Below are 23,822 nucleotides of genomic sequence, written 5' to 3'. Positions count from 1 at the left end.
AACCCAACTCCGTCCAGATGCATGACTCCTTAGAATTTCCCAAGGGAAGCAGACCTAATCAGCTAATTGTTTGGCTGCGATTCTGAGGCTCCGGCGATTAGCCTCCCTGGCTCCTCTATCTCTATTATAATTGTCCTTTCGGGAAAACGGGGGAGAATTCTGCCCAAGGCTTGTTTGGCTGACTTCTTGAGGGCAAACATCCTCCAGGTGCAGGGGCTCCGATTCTGGCTGAACCGATGGAAATCCCATGTTTTCCTCTTCGTCTGCCACAATAGTACTAGGAACGGGACTACAAGGCCCATGAGACATCACATACATCTATGTCCCTAAACATAACAAAGGGTGTTAATATTCCTCTTTTTTGAACATTTTCACCCCCCCCCCCCCCGATGCACCTATAAAACTTAACTTGGGGAATGAGGTTTATCCATGGCTTGAAATTTATGCAAATTTCCCCTGTAAACCAAAATTACAGGGATACTGTGATAATCAAAAAGGCAATATCTTACTCCAAATGTCAAATCACAACACCCTGCCACTACATGTTGGAAGAAGCCCATTTTGTGATTCTGAATCTGTGAAAAAGCTGTATAATTTTGGCAGGGTGTGGTAAACACATCAATATGTTTGATGGCCAAAATCCATATTAGTGAGAGACTGTTATTAGCTTATTCAACTGGATGCAAAAAATTTGCAAGGTGTTGACATCTTCAGATTTCTTCATCAGGCACGATGTAACGTAATCTGTCAAGGTCTGATAAAACTGCAACAATTCTGGAAACACAAAGATGTGTCCTAGTTTTGCCATTTTTAATAAAATCCTAGTTTATTATATTTCCTGAAAAAAGTAAGAAATATTTGTAGTAATGGCAACATTTCTAATTCATACATCATTTTAATGCAAATAGAAAATGTATGGGGGGAATATTCAACCATGTTATAGATGTGTCTCCTGCTCCTTTCCGCTCCAATTAACACTGATTAACCTTCAACATACTCTGTTTCCCCAAAAATAACACATCCCCTGAAAATAAGACCCAGTACAGGTTTTGCTGAATTGCTAAATATAAGGCCTCCCCTGAAAGTAAGACCTAGCAAAGTTTTTGTTTGGAAGCTTTCCTGCTGAACAGAACACCAGAGCATGCAGGATTGGTAAATGTACGTACCATAGATGGTTGTACATGGAAATAATGGTAGTAACAAGCAATTCTTGATAAGATTTCACCATTTGTCTGGTTATGCTGGTTTGTGATGACAACTACTATACAGTATATAATAAATGTTCATTTTTCTGTTCAACGATAAATGTGGGCTTCATATAACATGTAAATATATATTGTGACACAAACATTTTTAAAATTAGAATCAGAATGTATGTGGCAGTCAGCTGGTGACAATGGAGAGGGGAAAACTTGGTAATAGAGAGGAGTGGTGAGAGCATAGAGTTAACTAGAGAGTGCATAAGCACAGAAAAGGAGGCCACTTTCATTACAAGCAGCCCCACTCCTCTCAGTGTTCTTTTAACATTACAATGAAGCTAACATTACAAAATATATTAAATGTATTTTTGTTCTGCATATGAAGGTGAAAAAAATCCAAAACACAATTCTTACGCTCATAGGTAAGTCAGTACTTTTGTATGAAAAAAATTAAAAAAGATTATCAGCCACAAGAAAATTAACATGAGGTAACAGGATATTCTCACATATTCTCACCAAATATAAGCAATAAAGTGTTATCCTGAATTTGCTGCAGATTACTCAAATCAATTTGTTCTTTTGTTTTTTTTTCTCCTTCAGGGATACCATGTTCATTGGAAGCTTGTTTAGACCAAGCTATAAGAATTGAATAAGAGTTCTCTTGGAGTTCAATTTCTGAATTATTAAATATATGCCAGGGGACATTAGAAGATGCTTTAGAGATGCTTAAGTGGGGCATGGCCAATACAAAGGTTGGGAACCACTACATTAGACAGAGGCAGTTGCTTCAGGTAGCAAATGCTAGGAAGAGCCTTTAAGCCATTCCTCCTAGATTGTACATAGCTATTCTCTCTTGATGGACAAAGTTGTGTGTTACCTCCTTGCTGCACTCATTGCAATCTCAAAAGTAAGAAAGCTTATGCCAGTATACAAGACTGGTTTTCAAGATGCTCAAAGATCCTTTGTTGGTTGTGTTGTAACAGACTAACGTGGCTGCCTACATGGGGGCACTTTTGTCTTAGGCAGCAAAAGTTCACATACTAATGTTTTAGGCTCATATCGAACACTCCAAAACAGCACAGCAGAAGCAAAATAAGATATTTCACATACGATTCTCTTCTTCATGGTGGTTTGCAAGATGGCCTTTGAGGTTTTATGTCATCAGCCACCCATTGAATATATCGGAGTCTAAAGCTGAGCCCAGAGAAAGTAGTGATTGCTGTTGTCAGGGCAGTGAGTCCATTCCAAGTTACTTTACAAAATTTAAATGATCTTTCCAGAGTTCTGATGATGTTTGGCAATAAGATTCAGTAACTTAGATAGCTCAAGGGTGCATTCATCATCCCACCGCTACGTACCAGTTGCCATTGCCCGGTTGATGGAAAAGCAGAACTGGATCAGAGCTTGGAAGAGCTACACTGGCCATGTTGGCCCCTCAGCTTATTCAACTTAGCCAATTACTCCAAAGCATTTGGGATTTTTTGAATTTTCTTGCCAAAGTTTCTTGGAATCAAGTAACAGTTCCACTTCTCTGGATTTTTTTTTTTTTTTGCCCAAATGGAAATTGGAAATACACATCTGCACATTGCCAGGGATGATGCACATATTCCACAATTTAAACAATGTCTTTGGACCTGAAAGTGACTGTTAGGAAACTGCAGGACAATTATATAGCTCTGTTCTCTTCAAAGTGACATTCAGATTACATATCAGACCTGGTTCTCCAGTCTGCCAGCACTGCAGTATTGTCACTATCTTGCCAATTTCCCTCTCTTTCCTTTATCACGAGGGTGTCTCCACCCCCTCCCAACCTTGCTGTCTATTAGAGATTCTGGAACTGAAGTTTAGCTGGCAATTCTGTTAATGATGCATGAGGTAGAGTGAAATATAGCCCATTCTTCTACAGCAAAATTGACTCTTTCAGATTAACTTCAGCAAAACAGGCATGACTCAGAAGACAAATGGACAAAAGATAAGAGCAACAAACAAGCATGATATCTTTGTGCTCACATTTGTACCTTCTATTTCAACCTCCCCTCTGCCCCCCCCCCCCGCCCCAGGATACAAACAATGCTGACACAGTGGTAATGCTTAAACTTTTATCCTGAGTGATACCTTACTTGCCACCTTCAAAACAGTTACCTACCATTTCCAGTTAAATACTTGTCAATCCAGTTTTTACAAGGAAAGGGTATATTGCCTTCAATGTTTGTTATTAAGAGGCAACAGGCATCTGGACTTTCTTTGATAACCCAGTTAAGCTATATCTTTAGATAGCCTTGATTTATCCAATGTGCAGGTGCTGACTAATAACCTCCAATGGCTTACATGTTAGTGGAACAGCCAATCTACTCTCATGTTTAGTCAACTCCCAGGATCTCTAAAATGGGCTCTGTATTTTGGGGACTGTTCAGATTAAAAACTGGAGGAGATTTGCCACCCCACTGAGATGGGAATCACAAACTGGCATTGGCCGATGTTTCTAGACTTCATGTTAAGATTCCTGTATGACATTTGTTATTTGGTTCAGATACTAAGCAAACATAGACTCCAAAAATACACACATCCTTCTTTTTTTTTTCTTTTTTTTGGCGAGAGCCTACTATGGTCTACTTTCATCCAAAGGTAAATATGAGGTATACATCTAATAAATAAATAAGTATCACAGCATCTTGGAGATGTCGATGGACCCTTTCAAGCCTACTCTATTTGCAAAGCATAATGGTGAATTCTTACAGAAGTACTAAAATTCAGAGAGTACCAGAATACAGAAAAAAACAACAACAGAAGAACCAAGACACATGAAGAACCAAGAATATGAACAGATACATATTCAAAGTTTTACCAGAAATTGTAATATTTTCCCCCCAAAAAATATTTTCAATTGTCTTTCCCTTGAACATCTTAAGAACTGAACTGGGTGATCCCAGAAAGAAAAGAAGAAATGATAGACAGAAGAGAGGATGGATTTGTTGGACAAATAGACAATTGTTAAAGTACGGTAGATGCTTGAGATGGATCTCAGATATCCAGTAAACATAGTTTCAAATAAGGAATGAAGGCCTTTCTCTTACTTTCTCTTAAATGGCATAAAAAGGTAAAGGTAAAGGTTTCCCCTGACGTTAAGTCCAGTCATGTCTGACTGGGGGTTGGTGTTCATCTCCATTTCTAAGCCGAAGAGCAGGCGTTGTCCATAGATACCTCCAAGGTCATGTGGCCGGCATGACTGCATGGAGCGCCGTTACCTTCCCGCCGGAGCGGTACCTATTGATCTACTCACATTTCCATGTTTTCGAACTGCTAGGTTGGCAGGAGCTGGAGCTAACAGTGGGCGCTCAAGCCGCTCCCGGGATTTGAACCTGGGACCTTTCAGTCTGCAAGTTCAGCAGCTCAGCGTTTTAACACACTGAGCCACCAGAGGCTCCTTATATGGCATAGCCTTTTCAAAATGTGCATGTGTGTATGTACATGCCTTCGAATTGTCAATTTATGGTGACCCCATAATTTTATAGGTTATTCTTAGGCAAGGAATACTCAGAGGTGATTTTGTTAAATCCTTCCTCTGAGCCTACAACACCTGGTATTTATGTGCAGTACTAACTAGAGCCAGCCCTGCTTAGCTTCCATGTTCAGACAGAATCTGGTGCTTTTGAGTGACCTAACCTATACTACTCTTACTGATGTGTGTATCATCATTGCCCCCTACCTCACAAAAAACTACTTGCAAAAAGTAAAATAAAATCTGAGTAATTCCTGTCTCATCACCATCATCATCATCCTAACTGCCAAAACATTTGTTCCCACAAAAAAATTCAAAAGTATGTTTGAACGAAAAACAATAACTGGCCCAATAAAACGCTGTAAGTCAAGGGTCAGAAAACAATGGTTCATGGCCCACGCACAACTCCCAAAGGCCATTCTGGGGTCTTCCTACATGGTATGGAGCAAATTCTGCAGTGTTTTGCCCTATCCCACTACAGTTTTAGGTAGGGAGCACTTTTCTTCAATTTTTGAAAGGACTTCCAGATTACCTCCTTATTGGAAAGGGTTTTCATTGATTTGAAGCAGTGTTTCTAAAACTGTGCTCCTCCAGATGTTTTGGTCTTCAGCTCCCCAAAATCCCAGCCAGATTACCAGATGTTAGGAATTGTGAGAGCTTAAGTCTAATACATCCGGAGGAGCAGTGTTTGAGAAACACTGGTTTAAAAAACTGGACATATTTTGAAAAAGATGGCAGAATTGCCACGCTTTGAGAATGCAGAAAATATTTTGAATTTTAAAAATTCAAGAAAGTAAAATGGGGTGGAGGGTATGTAGGAGGCACAATGAGGATGTTATATTCCATGGTATTAAATGAGTTATTATTAAATGGACCACAGATCGTTGACCATACATGATGTAAATATCGTGAATAAGAAAGAAATTTAACTTAAATTTTCCTGTTCCAGTTTAACTGTTAAACTGAAATTTCTCTCTCAGGTAATGTCTCCTTAATAATGGTGTTGAGGATAAAACATAGTAGTAGAAAGACAATCCAACAATTAATGGCATTTATTTGCACAATATGGAAAAGTATGTGTTTTCTTTCATTTGCATAATTTTCAAATTCTACTACCAGGATTTAGGAAACTATAACATGATAACCCTATTCATGTTCCATGTCCCATATTTTAAAAAGTCCCATATTGCAACTTTTCTCATGTCATTTATGTGCTAACAAATTCTGCTTCCTAGTAATCTCAAACCATTCAATGTCACGATCAATGAAAACATCACTGACTTCAAAAACCTTTACACAAAGAAGTGATATAACTTTTTCCAGAGCAAGGATGGGTTGCCACAAAATTTTGTAGAAACAACACTCCATGCATACATTTCCTCTCTACATTCAGTGTCTCTCCCACAAAATTATGGAGACTGTGGCAAATCGTACTCATTCAGGACTCTACAGAGTTCTGGGATATATCCATGTGCAAAGGAGAGTTTATGTTCAACTAGTACAGTCCAACAAGACAAAGAAAAGAAGTAAAGCTAGTACGTTTTCATGTTTCTTAAGTATATTTTAAATGTTGACAGTGCCAATTAAAGAAACATCCTGCAAATATTATTCCAAAATTTTAAACTAATTTGCTTTAGCTATGATCACTTATCTTTCATATTAGCATCTTACAAAGATTTGAAGATGAACTTTGAAGAGAATGTTTGCAGAAGGAAAACATTCCATACAAATATTGTAGGTGATAGAAAATAATTCTCAAATTCATATTGCTTAGGGTCAGTGCCTATCACCATCTCATATCTTGTGCCAACAAAGAAAACCTCCATCCAACTCAAAAGTAGGAACCCCTTAAGTTAATTTAGCTCACTGTGTGTATGCATAAGAAGCAAGCATCCATTGGGCTCAGGGAAGGCTCTTTGTGATAAAAGTAAGGCGTCTGGGACGTGCTCTGGGTATAAAGTGAACTGTGATAAAACAAAATTGCTGACTAAAAATATAACTCCAGAAGGGGATAAGTTATTAAATGCTCTTTCAAATTTTAAAGTTAAAAAAGAGATTAAATATTTGGAAGTTATAAGCATGAAGAATGGCAGTTTATTATTTCAAAATAGCTGTGAAAAGGTTTGGAAAGAAATTAAAAGCAAATTTTTAAAATGGGGAGAGTTAAATTAATGTCTACTGGGTAGAATTGCAGTAATTAAAGCAAATATTTTGCCAAGGCTTTTATTCCTCTTTCAAACAATTCCAATGTTAAGAAATTGAATACTTTTTGTGCAATGACAGAAAGAGTTTTCTAAATTTGTTTGGCAAGCAAAGAAGCCTAGAATAAAATTTAGCACAAAGGGATGGTTTAGGACTTCAAAATATTATGTTGCATTGTGAGGCCTGTTATTTGTGTGACTTAATGAATAACTTTTGCTAAAAAATAAGAGACTGTTGGAACTTGAAGCTCATTATTTAAAGTTTGGTTGGCATGGTTTTCTCTGGGATGATAAAGCCAAGGTGCAAGCTAGATTTAAAATAATTGTATACCATTAAAATAATGGTATAAATACATTTAGTTTTTCTCCTATGATATTACTTTACCTCACTGTAGGAACATTTTTTTTAAAAAGTAAGAACAAGTTAAAAATCAAAACTGGTTATATTACAATGCTGTTTTGTATTTGGCACAAGTTCATTGGGCTTCTAGGTCAAGAGAGATGCTTTTTAAGAAGGATATAGATCTTAATTGGTTTACATATCTACAACTTAAAGAGAGATTTAAATAGGAAAAACCTAGTTAAAGAGGCTAGTGAAAAAACTGAATTCTATAAACATGAGGACTATGTAATTTTTAAAATGCTCAAACGCCTTTTGGAATTAAGGGACAGATGAACCTCTAAAAGAGGGTAACATATGGGAGGTGAATGAAATGTGACACAGGGCCTTCTTTGTGGTGGCACTCAAATAATGGAACTCCCTCCTGCAGAGACCCAATTCCCCCACACAAATGCAGTTTTGGGCACTGCACCTTCATTTTTTCCCCTACACACTATATTCCTATTCCATCTTGTGACCTTTTCTTTCCATTCTCATTTTACCTTATCATATTTTGCCATTGTTATCAGTGTCATCATTATCATTAAGTCAATGTGTTTGATTTTTTTAAAAATCATATTGTGTGCAGCCTTTTGAGAGTCTAAAAAGACTAAAAAGCAGAATATTTATTCTTATGGTAATAATGCATGTACAGAATGCAAACAAATGCAAAGCAATTACAGTAAACCTGGAACAAACAGTTTAAGCTTACGTAATGAACCGAATAACATAACATATGGCCAGCATTGTCATTAGACAGAGCAAGGAAACTGCCTGGGGTGAAAAATACTGGAGAGCAAATGCTCTGCCTCCTCCAATTATTCCTCATAAGCCCCTCTGCCTTGTTATTCCAAGAACTACCTAATCTGAGTCTAGTTTGAGAGTCAGTTTGTTTTCAGCCTTGTTTTTTTGGTTTTGAGAAGGGGATTGCTTTTGAAACTGCCTGTCAAAACTAGAGATATAAGTTTTTCCTAAAGTTAGTATTGTCTATGCCATGATACAGCCAGTTTCTTAGTATAGTTATGGAAGCTAGACAGTGAAAGCAGTTGATAGGAAGAAAATCATCTTGTCTGAAATTTGGTGCTAAAGAAGAGTTCTGCAAATACAAAGGACTGCTAAAAATGGGTCGAAGAGCAAATCAAGCTCGTACCTTTCCTAGATGACTAAACTGAGACTATCGTACTTTGGCCATATCATGAGAAAACATGACTCACTAGAAGAGACAATAATGCTTGGTAAGATAAAAGACAGCAAGGAAAGAGGAAGACTGTTACAGATGGATAGACTATATCAAGACAGCCACAGTCCTGATAAAGGAAAGTCGGGGATATCTCATTCAAAGGAGGGTCACAACTCAAAGTTGATTTGACAGTAGTTAAAACCAACAACAACAATAATTCAAATTAGTTCCTTTCACACAGCACACACAGAAAAAAGAATAAATATCTGCCAATGTTATTGTAGAGAGAGCCAGTAGTAGTTTGGGCATTGGGCTAGAGTTCAAATCCCTGCTTGGCCATGGAAACCGGCTTAGTGACCTTAGACAAATCACACTTTTTCAGCCTCAGGGTGAGGCAAAAGCTAATCTCCTCTGAACAAATCTTGTCAAAAAGCTCCATGGTATTTTTACCTTAGGGTCGCCATAATTTGGAAACAACTTGAAGGCATACAACACCAAAATAATAAATTATTATAGATCTCAGAATTTTGAGTCTGGAGAAGAACAAGGATTGTATCAAGAGACAGTATTCAATACTTGGAATCTCATATAGTTCAGAACTGAACTATGGCAAATTATAGAACATTTTGTTTCAAGCTCAAAAGGATGGCAAAATAAATTTGATTTTAATAATTATTGGGTCATAATTACATACAGCAACCTTTCACAGCATGGGACCTTTCAGGTGTTTTTGACCATAATTCTAATTATCTTTAGATTATGGAAAGAAGGAATTGTAGTCCAACCTATCAGATGGACACATCAGTATTCTAGCAGGACTGTGCTGGCTCACCTAGTATGTGAGGCACACATGTTGTGTAAACTGACACATTACTCACAATACCCTGAAGCTCTTTATAACAGCGCAGGAAACAAATCTGAATTCTCCCAAACCAACTTCATTCTGTAGCATAGGTAAGTATCATATTGATTTACCTTACAAGGCCATTCTACAAATTACCAAAGATAAGGAGTGTGAAATACACCAAACATTAAGCCAGAGTTCCAAGTATTACCAGTTTAAAGCTTCTAATCTTTAAGCTGATTGATGATAGTGTGAATGAAGGATAAACATCACTCCAACAAAAAATACACGTGGACTGAAGGACAAAGTTCTAAAGACATCAGTGAATGGAGGAAATAAACTGTTGGATTTATTGTTGCAATGCTTCAAAAATCAGAGTGTAGCTGCACATGGTGTGAAAGTTACTGAATAACCATGGCATATTCTCATGCCCCGAGAATATTTTGGGGAAAATGCTAAAAATAATTTGGGGGATATGTGCAAGCAAATCCATATTATCTCTAACTGTTAGTCTTAAAGTGAGGGACCTGAAAAAATGAAATTATTTGTTAAGATCTCTGTGTAAAAAATATGTTGTAGTTCATTGAAACGTGTTCCACATCAAAATCTAGTAGATGTTCTTTAATAGAATAAAAGGTGGAATAGCCAAATCACATTCCTGGTTACTCTGAAATTTATTGCATTGTATGCCCATGTTATATTGTCACAGCTGAAAGAATGCTGAAAGAGATCCTGTTGCTGTGGTACAAGTGTTTTTATATGCTGAGCAAGAACAGTAGTGGGGCGTGCTTTGAAAAGAGGAAATGTTAGGATACTTCTCTGTTTATAGAATTATGAGATCTTCTTAATCCATGGATAGGGAATAAACAAACCTCCCAAATGTTGTTGTACTACAACTCCTACCATCCCTAATCACAGTCAATGCTAGCGAATGGTGATAAAGGATTTTCTTGTTGTATACCTTCAAGTCATTTTTGACTTATAGTCATTTATGGTGGGCCTTTCTTGGCAAGATTTATTCAGACGGGGTTTTTGCCTTTTGCTTTCCACTGAGGCTGAGAGTGTGAGTTGCCCAAGGTCATCCGGTAGGTTTCAATAGCTGAGTGTAAATCTAGACTCTGTCCTCCAGAGTCCTAGTCCAATACACAAACCACTACACCATACTGGCTCTCAATAATAATGAGACAGCACTATTCCTCATTCCTGCCCTAATCCACCATTATCTTTACTGATCTATCATCTTACCCTGTCCCAAAACATATAAACGATCAACTCACTCATTGAGTAAAGGCATGGATGTCCTCCTCTTGCTTTTCTGCACCATATTGGCCTGATTCCTCAGGGAGATCCGAATGAGGGAGGGAGCCAAGCGGCAAGGCTCCCCATCCACTTGCATGGGGATGGACTTGTAAGTCAAGAGCGTCACCTCCCGGCATTGATGCAATCTTTCACCATGACCTCCCACTTGAAGAGCAGCCTGAGCAAGACATTAATATATGAAAATGAAATGTTATAAATAACAATGGGTGGGAAATTTGCATTTCTGTGCAAATCTATCCAATTCAAAGATCCCAAATGTGAAGCATCAAAACACACAGGGCTTGAAAACTTTATATTTCCAACTATCCCAATTCTGTTTGCAAAAATAAAATGCACACAAAATTTTGTGTAGAGCAATTTTCTGTGCCTCATGACAAACGTACCAAAATACTTTTAATACAGTGTATAAATAAAGATATGCATGCTTTGATAAATATACATTAAATGGTTTCACTTGATGGGGTGGGGGCAAGGAAAATGTATACAATTAAAAATGTATTCCCAAAATTGAATTCATAGAAAACATTCAAAGAAAAAATAGTATAATTTAAAGAAATGTAACAAAGACAAGAATATGTGCAAATTTTATGAAGACTGGAAAAAATAATCAACAATTCAAAACAATAATGTGACAGAGTAAATTTAACAGTAGATAAATGAGAATCTCAGTGAAACTGTACCCATTCTTCTTCTTTCAGATATAAGAGAGAATGGTGGCCAATTACTCCCATTGTTTCCTCAAAATGAAAGCCTAGTAAATCTAGTAGTTGAATACAAACCACAATTTGTACTTCCCTTGGCAATTATTTATTGTTGTTTTTCCACATATCACCAAGTTCTTAGTTTGACAGAGTTTGCCTGAAGGAATGAGTCTATAAAAATACTTACCAAGGAAGCCATGGTGAACCCTATAACCTCAATGTAACCATCATCATGCCGCTGAGGTTCAAATTCTCTGTGGTCTCCTGGATTGCCCCAGGGCATTGTGCCAGCACAATACCTATATAAGGAGGGAGAACAAAGATTAAGCATCCCTTATCCAAAATGCTTGGGACCAGGGGTGTTCCATAACTTAGATTATTTCAGATTTTGAAATACCTGTATTTAAATATGCATACACAATGTGATGTACTTAAACTAATATTGAACTAATGATCTGTTGAGTCATTAGCTACAAAATAATTCCTCACTTTGATGCCAACATATGTTTTTCACATACCTCTGAAACAACATTCCAGCACCCTTCTTTTATTCCAGAGAGACTTAATTTATAGATTGGATGAAATGGTTTGTTTATTACCGTACATTGTGGGTGGGTGACTCATGAATTTACCCAGCTACTAACTTAATGGTTATAAGCTGAGAATGTGAAAACAAAGAACCTTTCATTATTTGTATTTGCTCCACATGGCAAAGCTCAGAACTCTCTCATTCATATTAAGTTCTCCTCACTATTGGGGTACAAGAATGAGGACAGTCTTAGTTGTAGATGACTCTTTGTTGAAGAGAGAATTTTAGCTATTGTATTTGATAAAAAGAATGCACTTAATATGGAGTAGAAGGATTCACATTTCAGTATTATATATGCAAAGTCAATCTCTGCCTATTTTTAACCTTATATAGAAAAAATACAAACTAGAACACACCAATGGTATACATAACTATCAGAATATGCATCTGTATAGTATCTACTATTACTGCCCATATTTAAAAACAAGTATACAGGTGAAAAAAACAATGTACTGATGCAATAATGGCCCAAACAAATACAAATTTGTCCTTCTGAATTATGCAGGAATGCCTTTTGGGCAGGTTAGAACGCACATAAGGTAGATCCTGAAAGTCCTTACCTGGGAATGTTTAAAAACACTATACACTGAAATTTCAGCTCCTGGATCTTTGAGGTCAGGTCTGTGCCATCACACTGCCAAAGAGAGGGAGAAAGAGGGGAGAATGAAAGCTGGTACAAAGTATTTCCTACAATAACAAATGTGTGTATCTGTGTCCCTTTCTCTAGCATAGCCTTTTCACCATGAGACCTAGATACTTAATATTTAGGGTACATACAACGAGATCCCATGATTATGCATCTCATCATTACTTAGTATTTGAAATTGTTTGTTTAATGTTGACTATTGAAAGTACTCAGCTCTACTTGGTTTCAGACCTATCAAACCCCAGTATGATTTCTTTGTGCCAATCTTTTGTTCAGTTCTCCAAGCCTTCTGAATACAATCGAAGACATGGTTTCTTTTCTTTCTTTTTTTGACAAGCCTTTGACCATGTTTAGAATCTCTTAATGAATATATTTGAGGACCTAGAGATGATTTCACCATGCACTTTATGAGATATTGATTACAGTTGTTTTAAGTCTGCAGCTATTGCTGTATTTTACTGATCTTACCAGGGGTGGTTGTGATGTTAACATTGGTTGTTATTGTTTTTATGTTATTGTTTCTGCACTTTTGCATTTTGTGTATTTGCATCTTGAGTGCTTTGTGAGCTGCCCCAAGTTCACTCTGGGAGATCATGGTGGGGTAAAAATAAAGTTTATTTATTTATTTATTTATTTATTATTCAGCTACCACCAACTTTGTCTGAATTAAAAACCCTTTAGTTGCCCTTCTGTTTTGCTATTTCACTCGGCTCTCTCTTCTCTTATTTCCCAAAGATTTTTTTTCCCTTGGTGGTTTTTCTCTCCTTCATACCACTTGCACTTATTCAGACTTTCACAAATCCAGCTCTCTTCCCTACATGTACAAGACATCCAAGAGTGGTCTCTCCCTTTCTTTCTCTCTCTCTCTTTCTAACTACATTCCAGTTTTTTAAATCTTGGCAGCTGCACTTGCATATTGTTTGGTCATTGTACAAATCACATCACAGGTCACGAAAGGGTTGACACATGCACACACAGAGACTTCACATTTCCTGCTCAGAAGCTTTTTAATCAGGAAGCTATGAACACTTGGTTTTCTTAGCTCATTTGAATGAAATATGGAGTTCACAACTCACAGCCCAAGATGTCTTGTGCCCTCCCTCCCTTGACAATTTTACTTCAAACACATTTTCTCTGCACAGACCTCTCATGCCTTTTGCCAGCATGACCATTGTAGTGTGGGGATTAATGGGTCATTGTACAATTATACATCTGTAAGACTCAAAAATGAGATGTGAATCATAGCTGTGGTTTCACTCATTGCTAAACATACTGGAAGGCTGTGGACACTTTATTTTTTGCAGAACAGTTAAACAGAATATTAACTCTTGAGTTTCATTTTAAATCTCTGCCTCTGCAAGGAGAGAGAAATATGTCCCACTTTAATTAGCATGGCAGCATCTTGTGGAATCCTGCTGTTTCTAGTTTGGTGAAGTACTAAAGCTCTCTAGCACTCCTAAATGCCTTCCCCTAAACTACAAATCCCAAGATTTCATAGGATGGGATCGTGGATCTTAACGTGAAAGCATAGCATAATAATCTTGTAATGTGTGAAAGGTTGAAAATTACAGATATCCAGATTTCACAGTCTTGGAGGTATAATGGAGGCACACTCTTTTTATTATCATAGTTTTAACATAATTGACCACATCATCTACTTATAGTCTGCAGTATCACTTTGAGTTACAACATGATTCTGAGTCACTAGACTGCTGGCAGACACCATGTTCAAGTGTATGACAAGGAAACTTTAAAGTTCAGTCCAAATGCTTGCAACAGAGTACTTTTAGTATTTAAAAAAAGTTTAGGTTTTACTGACTCCCAGAACAACCAAGATCCAACAAATTCATATTCTGGGGGGATTGTTCAAATGGCTCATAAATGTATCCATTCTGCTAGGATGGACTGCCATTCACCTCCTTCGTGGAGGTGCTGGTTATGGAGCTCCAGCTGAGCTCCTGGCCACCATGGGCGCCTTTGCTGATGTCAGAACAGGGCACCCAGACATCCAGCAAGAAAGATGGTGTGGGGAACCCTCCTCCTTGCTGGTCATGTGGTCACTTCATTCTGATATCAGCAAAGGTGTCTGTGATAACCAGAAACTCAGACAGAACCCCCTGTCTGGCTAGGAGGAGCAGCAGCAGCAACACAGGCATGTGCCATCCCCTTTCATGTGCTTATGAACACAGCATCAGAGTGACAGCACCAGCGTCCATTCCGGACAGCAGATAGAACCCGATTCCACTGTCCAGACTACCCCAAAGCCACAGAAGGATACTCCAGAATTTCTAGAAAACTCTGGGGAGTCCTCTGACTTTGCCCAAAGCTAGACAAAGTTAGTTTAAAGAGAAAAAACTGCAATATACCTAGGAAGCCACTGTGGTAATGGATACAGGGGTTTTTGAGTACAGGGTTTTTTTCCCAGGAGAGACAAGCTCTCAGGTTTCCTAGATCCCAGTGCAAAACTCTAACCACTGTACCACACTGGCATTGGTTCCATCCGCATTTGTTTTTAGTCCTATGCAATAATGTCATGCAGCTGCCTTCCATTTTAGAAGGATTGCTTAATCTAAACTTGAAGGCATGGATGCCTTGTTCTCTGTTTAAGCTGACAAAAGGAAAACCCTAGGTTTGGATCAGCATGATTAAAAAAATCTTCCCCCAGTCTTCAAACCAAGTAAGCCAAATGAAAAGAAAACACATGCAAATTGCTAGTGAACACAAGCAGTTTGCTAGGCATGTTCATAGCAATTATTTATCAACATAAGTATTTTTGAAAAAAATAGTTCCCTTTCTCATACTTACCACAACTTTCACATGTTTGGATAAATCTCTGGAACTTCTCTGAAGGAAATCTGAAAAGGCTGCCTAAATTATACAGGGAAGGGGGAAAGATATTAATAATCTGATCTAGGTTTCCTTTAAGTTGCTTCTAGGATTTTGGACTGAAAACAAAGTTTGGTTAAGTGAGTTTGTTCCACAGATAATATCCACACTTCAGTGCACTACTAAGTAGCACTCAGATTAATATGAATTAATTTTCTCTGGAACATGTTTCATCACCAGTTACAGAAACAGCACAGAGATTGCCTGCAAATGCTGTTAACTGTTACTAGTTGTCAAAAGTCTCTCAAATGTGAAGAACTAAAGACAGCAGCAAGGGAAATGATACAGCACCAAAATACAGCAAACTAAGGATGGACAAATCAATATATTTGATTTGTCAATGAACATAATAATTGAAGAAATTTACTGAACTACTCATCTGTTCAACTATAAAGTTCATTCTGGCTTGTGTGCACCCCACTTTAGAAACATATCGTGTATTTAAAAGTTGGCATAAAATTTTGGAAACAGTTTTGATACCTTTTCATTATATTTTCAGTTTGGGGTTTTACTAGTATTCATAAAAATGATGATCCTCAGGAGATAAAGCAATGAAAGGAAAAATGAACATCTTTTTTCACACAAGCAAGTAAAAAGTCATATGGGGAATATGATACATTTCAACTCACCCCTGCATAAAACATTTTATTTCGAAAGCGGCTGTTGAATTTTTCTGGATTTGCTTCTGTGATAAACAAGAAGAAAGCAGAACAAATAAAGTGTTTACTAATTCAATTAAATATTATCTTATCATTCCTTCTTCAGTTTCTACTTTTCCTTCTGCAAATAATTGAATTTCTTGCCATTTTCAGTGCTGATTAAATGAGAAGAACGCAAAGAGTGTTTTCTCTGTCCTTCCTAGATAAAATGGTCAAAATGAGTTAACATGTACACGTGCTATTGTTACTTGCTGGTGGAGGAAATTGCACAAAATTATTCTAGAAACCACTGTGTTTGACGTGGTGACATGAGTTGGTCTTGCCAAGATTTTTTAATTTAGGCTAATTCCTGTGTCACAGATATTTCTGATTAAAGAATGAAGCACCACTCCATGAGGGTAAACCCCTCCCATTGACTTCCAGAAAGGAAGAGAGAGAAATAATTGATAGTTCTATCTCAAGACTAAATATATTATTGAAGCATGAAGGTTTGTGGGCAAAAGAGAATTTCCTAGCATACATGATTTATAGAGAAGCACTATGCATTTGACGGACTTCAATGGGCCAATAAATATGGCACCTGATGGTAGAAATAAGACATTCCTTCCGACAGGTCACTATAATTTCATTTTTGGGAGACAATGTGCAAGACAACAGCTAAAGTATCAGACAACAAGTTTAAGAGAAGTAAATTGGAAGGAAACAGAGGAGGTATAGAATTGCAGAAGGGAGAGATTCAATGCTTTTGCTCCTTTAAGACCTAACAGAGGGTTCTGGATTGTACAGATTGCTTTAGAGAAATATTTAAATTTAAAATCCGTCTCTAGTGCTGTACTTGTTATTGCAAACGAACACAGGTTTGGAAGCCAAACTCTTTGAGGAACAGCTTAGGGAGCTGGATATGTTTAGCTTGGAGGAAAAAAGGCTGAGAAGGGATATGATAACCATGTTTAAATATTTGAAAGAATGTTACATTGAGGAGGAGTGAGCTTGTTTTCTGCTGCTCTGGAGCCTAAGATACAGAGCAATGGATTCAAATTGCAGGAAAAAAAATTCTACTTAAACATTAGGAAGAACTTCCTGATTGTAAGAGCTGTTCAGAAGTGGACTATGCTGCCTTAGAGTGTGGTTGAGTCTTTCTCTGGAGGTTTTAAAGCAGGAGATGGGCGGCCATCCGTTGGGAGTGCTTTGATTGTGTTTTTCTGCATGGCAGAAGATTGGGCTGGATGGCCCTTGGGGTCTCTTCCAACTCTATTATTCTACAACTTGGTTTCAACTCAAAGGAATGGGATATCTCTGTGTGCTATAATATTATAACAACATACTCCAATAAAGCTCGTTCTTCAATCTATGCAGGTAATGTGTGTATCTATATATATAAAAGGGTAATGAAATTTCGGCCTAGGACAAAACAACAAAACTACACACCCCAGAAACACTAAACTTGGCAGCGCAACCCCTCATCCATGCCTCTACGTTCATACAACAAAAAGAAAAGAAAAATAAAGTCCTAATTAGAGGGAGAGGAAGAATTGTTTTTATCCAGTTGCTGCCAGTTAGAAGGCTAAGCTCCGCCCACTTGGTCTCCTAGCAACCCACTCAGCCCAGGGCACAGGCAGAGTTAGGCCTCACTTAGGCCTCTTCCACACTACCTATAAAATACAGATTATCTGATTTGAACTGGATTATATGGCAGTGCAGACTCAAGGCCCTTCCACACAGCTATATTGTGATGCCTCATGGGCCTTGTAGTCCTGTTCCTAGTACTATCGTGGCAGATGAAGATGAAAACAAGGGGTTTCCGCCAGTTCAACAAGAGCCGGAGTCCTTTCACCTGCCGGATGTTGATGTTTGTCCTCAAGACTTCAGTAAACCAGACCTTGGGCATTCCTCGCCTCCGTTTCCCAGGAAGGAATCTTACTCTAGAGACAGAGGAGTCAGAGAAGCAAATCGGAGGAGTTTACGGATCGCTGCCAAACAACAGGCTGATTAGGCCTGCTTCCCTTGGGAAATTCTAAGGAGTCTTGCATCTGGACAGAGTTGGGTTTCGCTTCTTGTTCTCTAGGGAAAGAGATTTGTTGGCGGGAAAACGAGACCCAATATAGGTGTTTGACGCGGGAGATTCTTGGCGGAGTCAACAGATCAGCTTCAGGAGTGAGATCGTGTGTGGACTTCGTAACCCCAGTTCCTTGCTTCCCGGATCAAGCATTCAAGCCTTTGCCTCGCCTTGCTTTTAACCACGGACCTCGTTCCAGGATTTCACCGGTTGCCTTGTATTTTAGTCACGGACCTTGTTAAAGAACCAAGTTATATCCAGCCTTGTTCTAGCCTTGTTGTCAAGCTACCTTGGACTCTAAAGCCTCTGACATTTCCCCACACTATTGCTTGGCAATAGTGTGTGTTTCGGTATTGGATTAAGAACTTTGAACTCTAATATCATTTATTGGACAATACATTTTTGGACTATATTTGACCTCATTTGAAAGGTCTGCTTCTGAACTATATTCTTCACTTGTTTTTATTGCTTTTATATATTTCCTTAATAAAGATATTAGATAGAGATTGGCCTCCATGTAAGGTTATTGGTGCCCAGCAGCCAGGGGTCTGACATATATAAACCATTTATAATCTTATATTATCTGCTTTGAACTGGATTATCTTGAGTCCCCACTGCCATATAATCCACTTCAGTGTGCATTTATACAGCTGTGTAGAAGGGGCCTCATATAATCCAGTTTTACACAGATAATATAAGATACTTTATTTCCCATACCACCATACTTCGCCACAGCAACGCGTGGCCGGGCACAGCTAGTGTATATATGTGTGTGTGTGTGTGTGTGTGTGTGTGTGTGTGGATAGATAGATAGATAGATATATTTTATATATAGATAATAACACAATAAAAAGGAAGTCCTGGTCAAACTGGTTGTAGGATTCTGGCAACTAATGTCCAAAAAAAGATTTTTTTTTCCTAGCCTTTCATGTTGTAATAAGAACTATGGATATAAAAACAGACTCTCAGAATTCTTCTCCATATCGTGTGTCAAAATACATGCTATGTTTTAAATATGATGGAGAAAGGGAGGGCATTAATAAGAAAACAGATGCTTCTTAAAATATTTCTGGCTAAATTAATCACATATAATACACATCTTTCTTTCGCCAAAGTGTTTTTCCCTCCTTTTTTTTAAACTCATAGTGGCATCTCTGGAATAACACCCATTCATTCTTTATAAAGTGCTTTGACTTCATCATTAAGTAATGTCTCTACTAAGTGAGAAAGCCAGCCTAGGTCCTCATCCATACTGTATAGTCAAAGACAAATTTGGTGTGCATCTCAGTACATGCTCATAAAGAAATAAATGCACTCCTGTCATCACTTCATTCCTTTGCCCTTCCATGGCCCTTCATTATTATTCTTGCTTCTTGCAGTCATCTTAAACATGTTAAAATATGCATTGGCTCTTTCCATCAGGCATTTGGATCTTTATTTAGCCTGGCATTAGGATGCTCTTTTTTAAAAGAAGAGGAAAGAAAGAAACCTTTTTACACGGCTCTGTGATAATATGAAAACGAGGACAAGTAAGGTTGCCATTCAAAACCCACTGTGATAAATCAGCCAGATGCCAAACAAGGCAAACCAAACCACAACCTGGGTGTCATCAGTGTGTTTTCGCTGCATGTGGGCATACATTTGGATGATTGTTCATTAGCACTTGGCTGGATAGTCCTGCTAGTAACTCCATGAGTAGAAGGAGATAGGGAGACTCTGTTCATATGAACAAAATGAGATAGCATTAGTAGATGCCTCCGTGGGGGTGACTGGTGAGGATAAACTTGCTCCTGAAATATTCACACATGTTCTCTTTCTTCAGAAATACCTGCCTCATGCAGTTCCAATAAGGTGAATAAATTTAGGCAAAAATATTCCAGCTTTGCTCTGTTTGCTAGAAATTATTTTTTTCTATAGTTAAAGTGCTCCTTCTTTCAACAGCACAGAAGAAGAATTGCCAATTATTTCTGGCAGCAAGCTGGTTTCCTTCACACTGCGTGAAAGGCAGAAATTTCTTTTCTGAAACTTTTCCCATAACTGTAACAACATGTGAAGGAAAATTTCCATCTGTTTATATCTGTCTGTCGTGCAGATACTAAGGGCATATGTCGATGTCAGAAAAGACTTGGCAATGTCAGCCTAAAAAAAGGCAGACATCGATCCATTCAGATGCTGTTCACAAGAAGACACAGCTCAGAGGTAGCAACATACTGTACATACCCAGTGGCAATAAGGGGCTTTCCTACTAGTGGTGTCCAGAATCCATTCTGGGTTTTAGTCTGAATTTCAAAGAAGCTATCCAAGATGCTGCTGCTTATCCTCAAAATAGGTACAGCACTTTAGACAAGTCCTTTAAGATTTGGACTAAAATCTAAAATGGATTTATTATCCCATTAATATGGGAACCTGAGTGATTATTGCAGAGCCCTCTTCCAAAGAGAATTCGGGCATAGCTCTTTTCTTCCTCACTTTTATATGAGGTTCTCAAGAATGTAAATAGTTTCCAAGTCATTTGTATCCCGTACTATATTGTGACACAGAAAGTCTCAATACAGATTTCAGATCTGTTTTTCAGGGAATAAAGATCCACAGATCTTCACTTTCTTGAATCGTTTTCCTGGTCCTGTATCACAGAGAACAGAAGCATTGGCTATCTTACCTCGAGATTCATGGAATTCCAGAGTGACGTGAGCATCAAATCCAAGGCTGAAGTAATTATTAAAAACACTGAGGGGAAGCTGCAATACAAGGCAAAAAAAAATGTTGTGCAAGAAAGAAGTTAGAAGCGAACAATGCTGAGATACAGTTGTTCCATATACTTATTAGTATATATGAGCCAGCATGGTGTAGTGGTTTGAGAGTTAGACTATGGCTCTGGAGACCAGCTTTCAATTCCTGTCTAGCCCTGGAAACCCACCTCTGGAAAGTTGTCCAGATGCACCCAAGACCGATGCCTCAATTTCCATGGTCTCCTCACAATGGACTGGGAGAAGGAAGAGAAACTTCTCAACAGATGTGCATCACAGTATTTCCTGCTCCCATTGATGAGATCAGGTTTATCTATGGGAAGGATCTGGCACCCATGTCTCAAGCCATCTTCACCTATTGAAATAGTTATCCCCCACAAGTATCCATTGTGTACACTGGGCTCACCGTATTGTGCGCACAAGAACTAGCCCATTAAGCCTATTACATACTTTTTTGCATATTGCAACACCACATTCCTTTCTAAAACATCTCTCTCAGAGGTCAACCATTAAAGACTAACACTTCAAATGTCCCAATGACAGTTTATTGAATTTCCTGCCACCACCAAGAGCCAACCAGTTTTCCATGGAGTCCTCAGCCACTCAAGATTGCTGATCCTAATCAGAATAGTTTTCAGCCAATCAGGAACTGGCACAGATTTCCTAAATAGCTGTCAAATGAAATCAAAATGCTCTGTATTCACAATTGTGGTAGGTCAATCATTTGTAGTGCTTTTCTGCTGGCATCCTCTCTAGCTATTGAGAATAAATGCCTCTGCTTTTGCCTTCGAACCCATCTGTGTCTGATTTGACCTTCTGCCTTAGCTAGGCATACCGGGCTTCAAAATCAGTGGTTTTGCAGTTTCTGAAATCACTTAACATGATAATGATTGTGATTATGGTGTTGTTGTTGTTGTTGTTGTTAGAACATACCAATGTGAAAGCAACACAAAATCATTTGGCAGAGACAGAAATCAATTTAATAGTCAGTGCAAATTCTAAGGCTTCAGAAAATAAAAAGGACTGCTGCCAAATTAATATCAAGGAAATTGCCAAGTGATGTTTTTTGGGGGGCGTCATAATGAATCTATTTACATCCAAATTAGAAGTATTCAAAAGAGACTTTACAAGAGTTCCAGATATATTATTTCAGAACTTGTTATAAAAACACAATTGAAGGATTAGGCCTCTTTATTGGCTCCTGAACAGCTTGTATAAACATATTGTTCTACTGAGATGTTATGAATTCATGCTAGTCTCCCCCATTTTATAGCAATATATATATATATGAGAGAGAGAGAGAGAGAGAGAGAGAGAGAGAGAGAGAGAGAGAGAGAGGAAAACATCCATCTTGGGAATAGTGAATGAATGGAAAGGGGATCTGGGGAGAGGAACAGAATCCCATCCCTGACATCATTTCATTGCTGGCATGCCATCACAGAAGTAGAAGGGATCTATCACACAAAGGTAGGTGTTAAGAACGTTGGATGCTATTATCAGATTTTACCTGTAACAGGAGGGAGGAAAACTGGAAGCTGATGCAGACATTTGCAATGCTGGTTTGTCTGCCTTGGCTGATAAAGTTCTGATAAACATATCAGATATGTCAACCATATGTGGCAGATATATCCTTGCCCTAAACAAGAGATGGAAAATATGTAGCCATAACCCATCTCTAGCAGTTCTACAGCTCCTGAAGCCCATCCTGGAGAGTCCCCAAAGCCACAGAGTTTCCTCTTCAGTCAGCTGAATGAAATGACCAAAATCATAACCCAAACAAATATTCTCTTCTCTTGCACTTGACTACTTTTCCTAATCACCACTCACTCACTACAACCTCAAAAAATACAGGAATTGAACATATTTCTGCCAGCATTTCCAGTGACACCGAGAGGAGCCATGGAAGTGCCTGGCCCTATCCCTTTCACAGGTGTCTTTCATTGTACTAAACAATAAAACTAATAACGTGGTCTTGGGCCTCATATTGGGAGAATGCTGGGATATAAAATAATTAAATAAATAGACAAATAAGTAAGTGACTAAGTAAGTAACTAAGTAAATGAAAGAGGAAAACACAAACATGAATAGAAAAGTTATTGGGCAATAACCATCTTACAGGATCCTTTAGTCTTTTTAAGTTACAGTAAAGTTGTTGTTGTTGTTGTGGTTGTTGTTGTTGTTATATTTCTATCCTGCTTCATCTCTCTAAAAAGAGATTGTATCCTTCTGAGTCGCCTTGCTGGCATGACATTAGGAGGGACTGTTTTACAATAGCTTCATTCTTTTCTAGAGGACCAGACGAAGAATGTTGCTGGGTGATTCCTGTTCAACCCTTAGCCATTGGCCTGCTGGATGGGGTTACACTCCCCCTGAAGACACAGGGACACATCTTGGGGGTGATCCTGGACTCATCGCTGACGCTGGAACCTCAGATGTTGGCTGTGGCCAAGAATGCCTTTGCACAACTAAAATTTATGTGCCACCTGAGCCCATATCTTGAGATACCAGATCTGGCCATGGTAGTACATGCCTTAGTTACATCTCGACTGAACTACTGCAATGCGCTCTATGTGGGGCTGACTTTAAACAGTGCTCAGAAGCTTCAGCTGGTTCAGAGATCAGCAGCCAGGTTACAGGGAAAGAACAACTCCCATGCTAGGGCTCCCAGTTTGCTACTGGGTGAAATTCAAAGTGCTGGTCATTACCTTTAAAGTCCTGAACAGTTCGGGTTACTTACTTACTTACTAAAATGAGACCCAAAACAACTAAGACAGTATTATATGCTAAATATAAATTACCTAAAATACTAAATACAGTTGAAAATATAGATAAATGATGCAATATCCAAACTGGCATAAGCATTTATGCCATTCAACTAACTGAAGACATTTTCTGTTGCTGCACATCAATAACATA

At 38.2% G+C, this 23,822-nt stretch overlaps 1 protein-coding gene across 1 annotated transcript in view; it reads right to left on the bottom strand.

Moving 5' to 3' along the window:
* Window positions 1–23,822, bottom strand: part of dgki (diacylglycerol kinase iota) — a 287,280-nt gene that overhangs the window by 96,971 nt on the left and 166,487 nt on the right. Inside the window, 6 exon segments of the mRNA XM_062983094.1 lie at window positions 10,580–10,779; window positions 11,511–11,622; window positions 12,473–12,546; window positions 15,364–15,426; window positions 16,074–16,129; window positions 20,819–20,897. Of these exon segments, the coding sequence (XP_062839164.1) occupies window positions 10,580–10,779; window positions 11,511–11,622; window positions 12,473–12,546; window positions 15,364–15,426; window positions 16,074–16,129; window positions 20,819–20,897 (584 nt within the window).

Source organism: Anolis carolinensis, chromosome 5 (assembly GCF_035594765.1).
Source record: "Anolis carolinensis isolate JA03-04 chromosome 5, rAnoCar3.1.pri, whole genome shotgun sequence".
NCBI classification, from domain to species: domain Eukaryota; kingdom Metazoa; phylum Chordata; class Lepidosauria; order Squamata; family Dactyloidae; genus Anolis; species Anolis carolinensis.
This window is presented reverse-complemented; position numbering and strand designations above follow the sequence as displayed.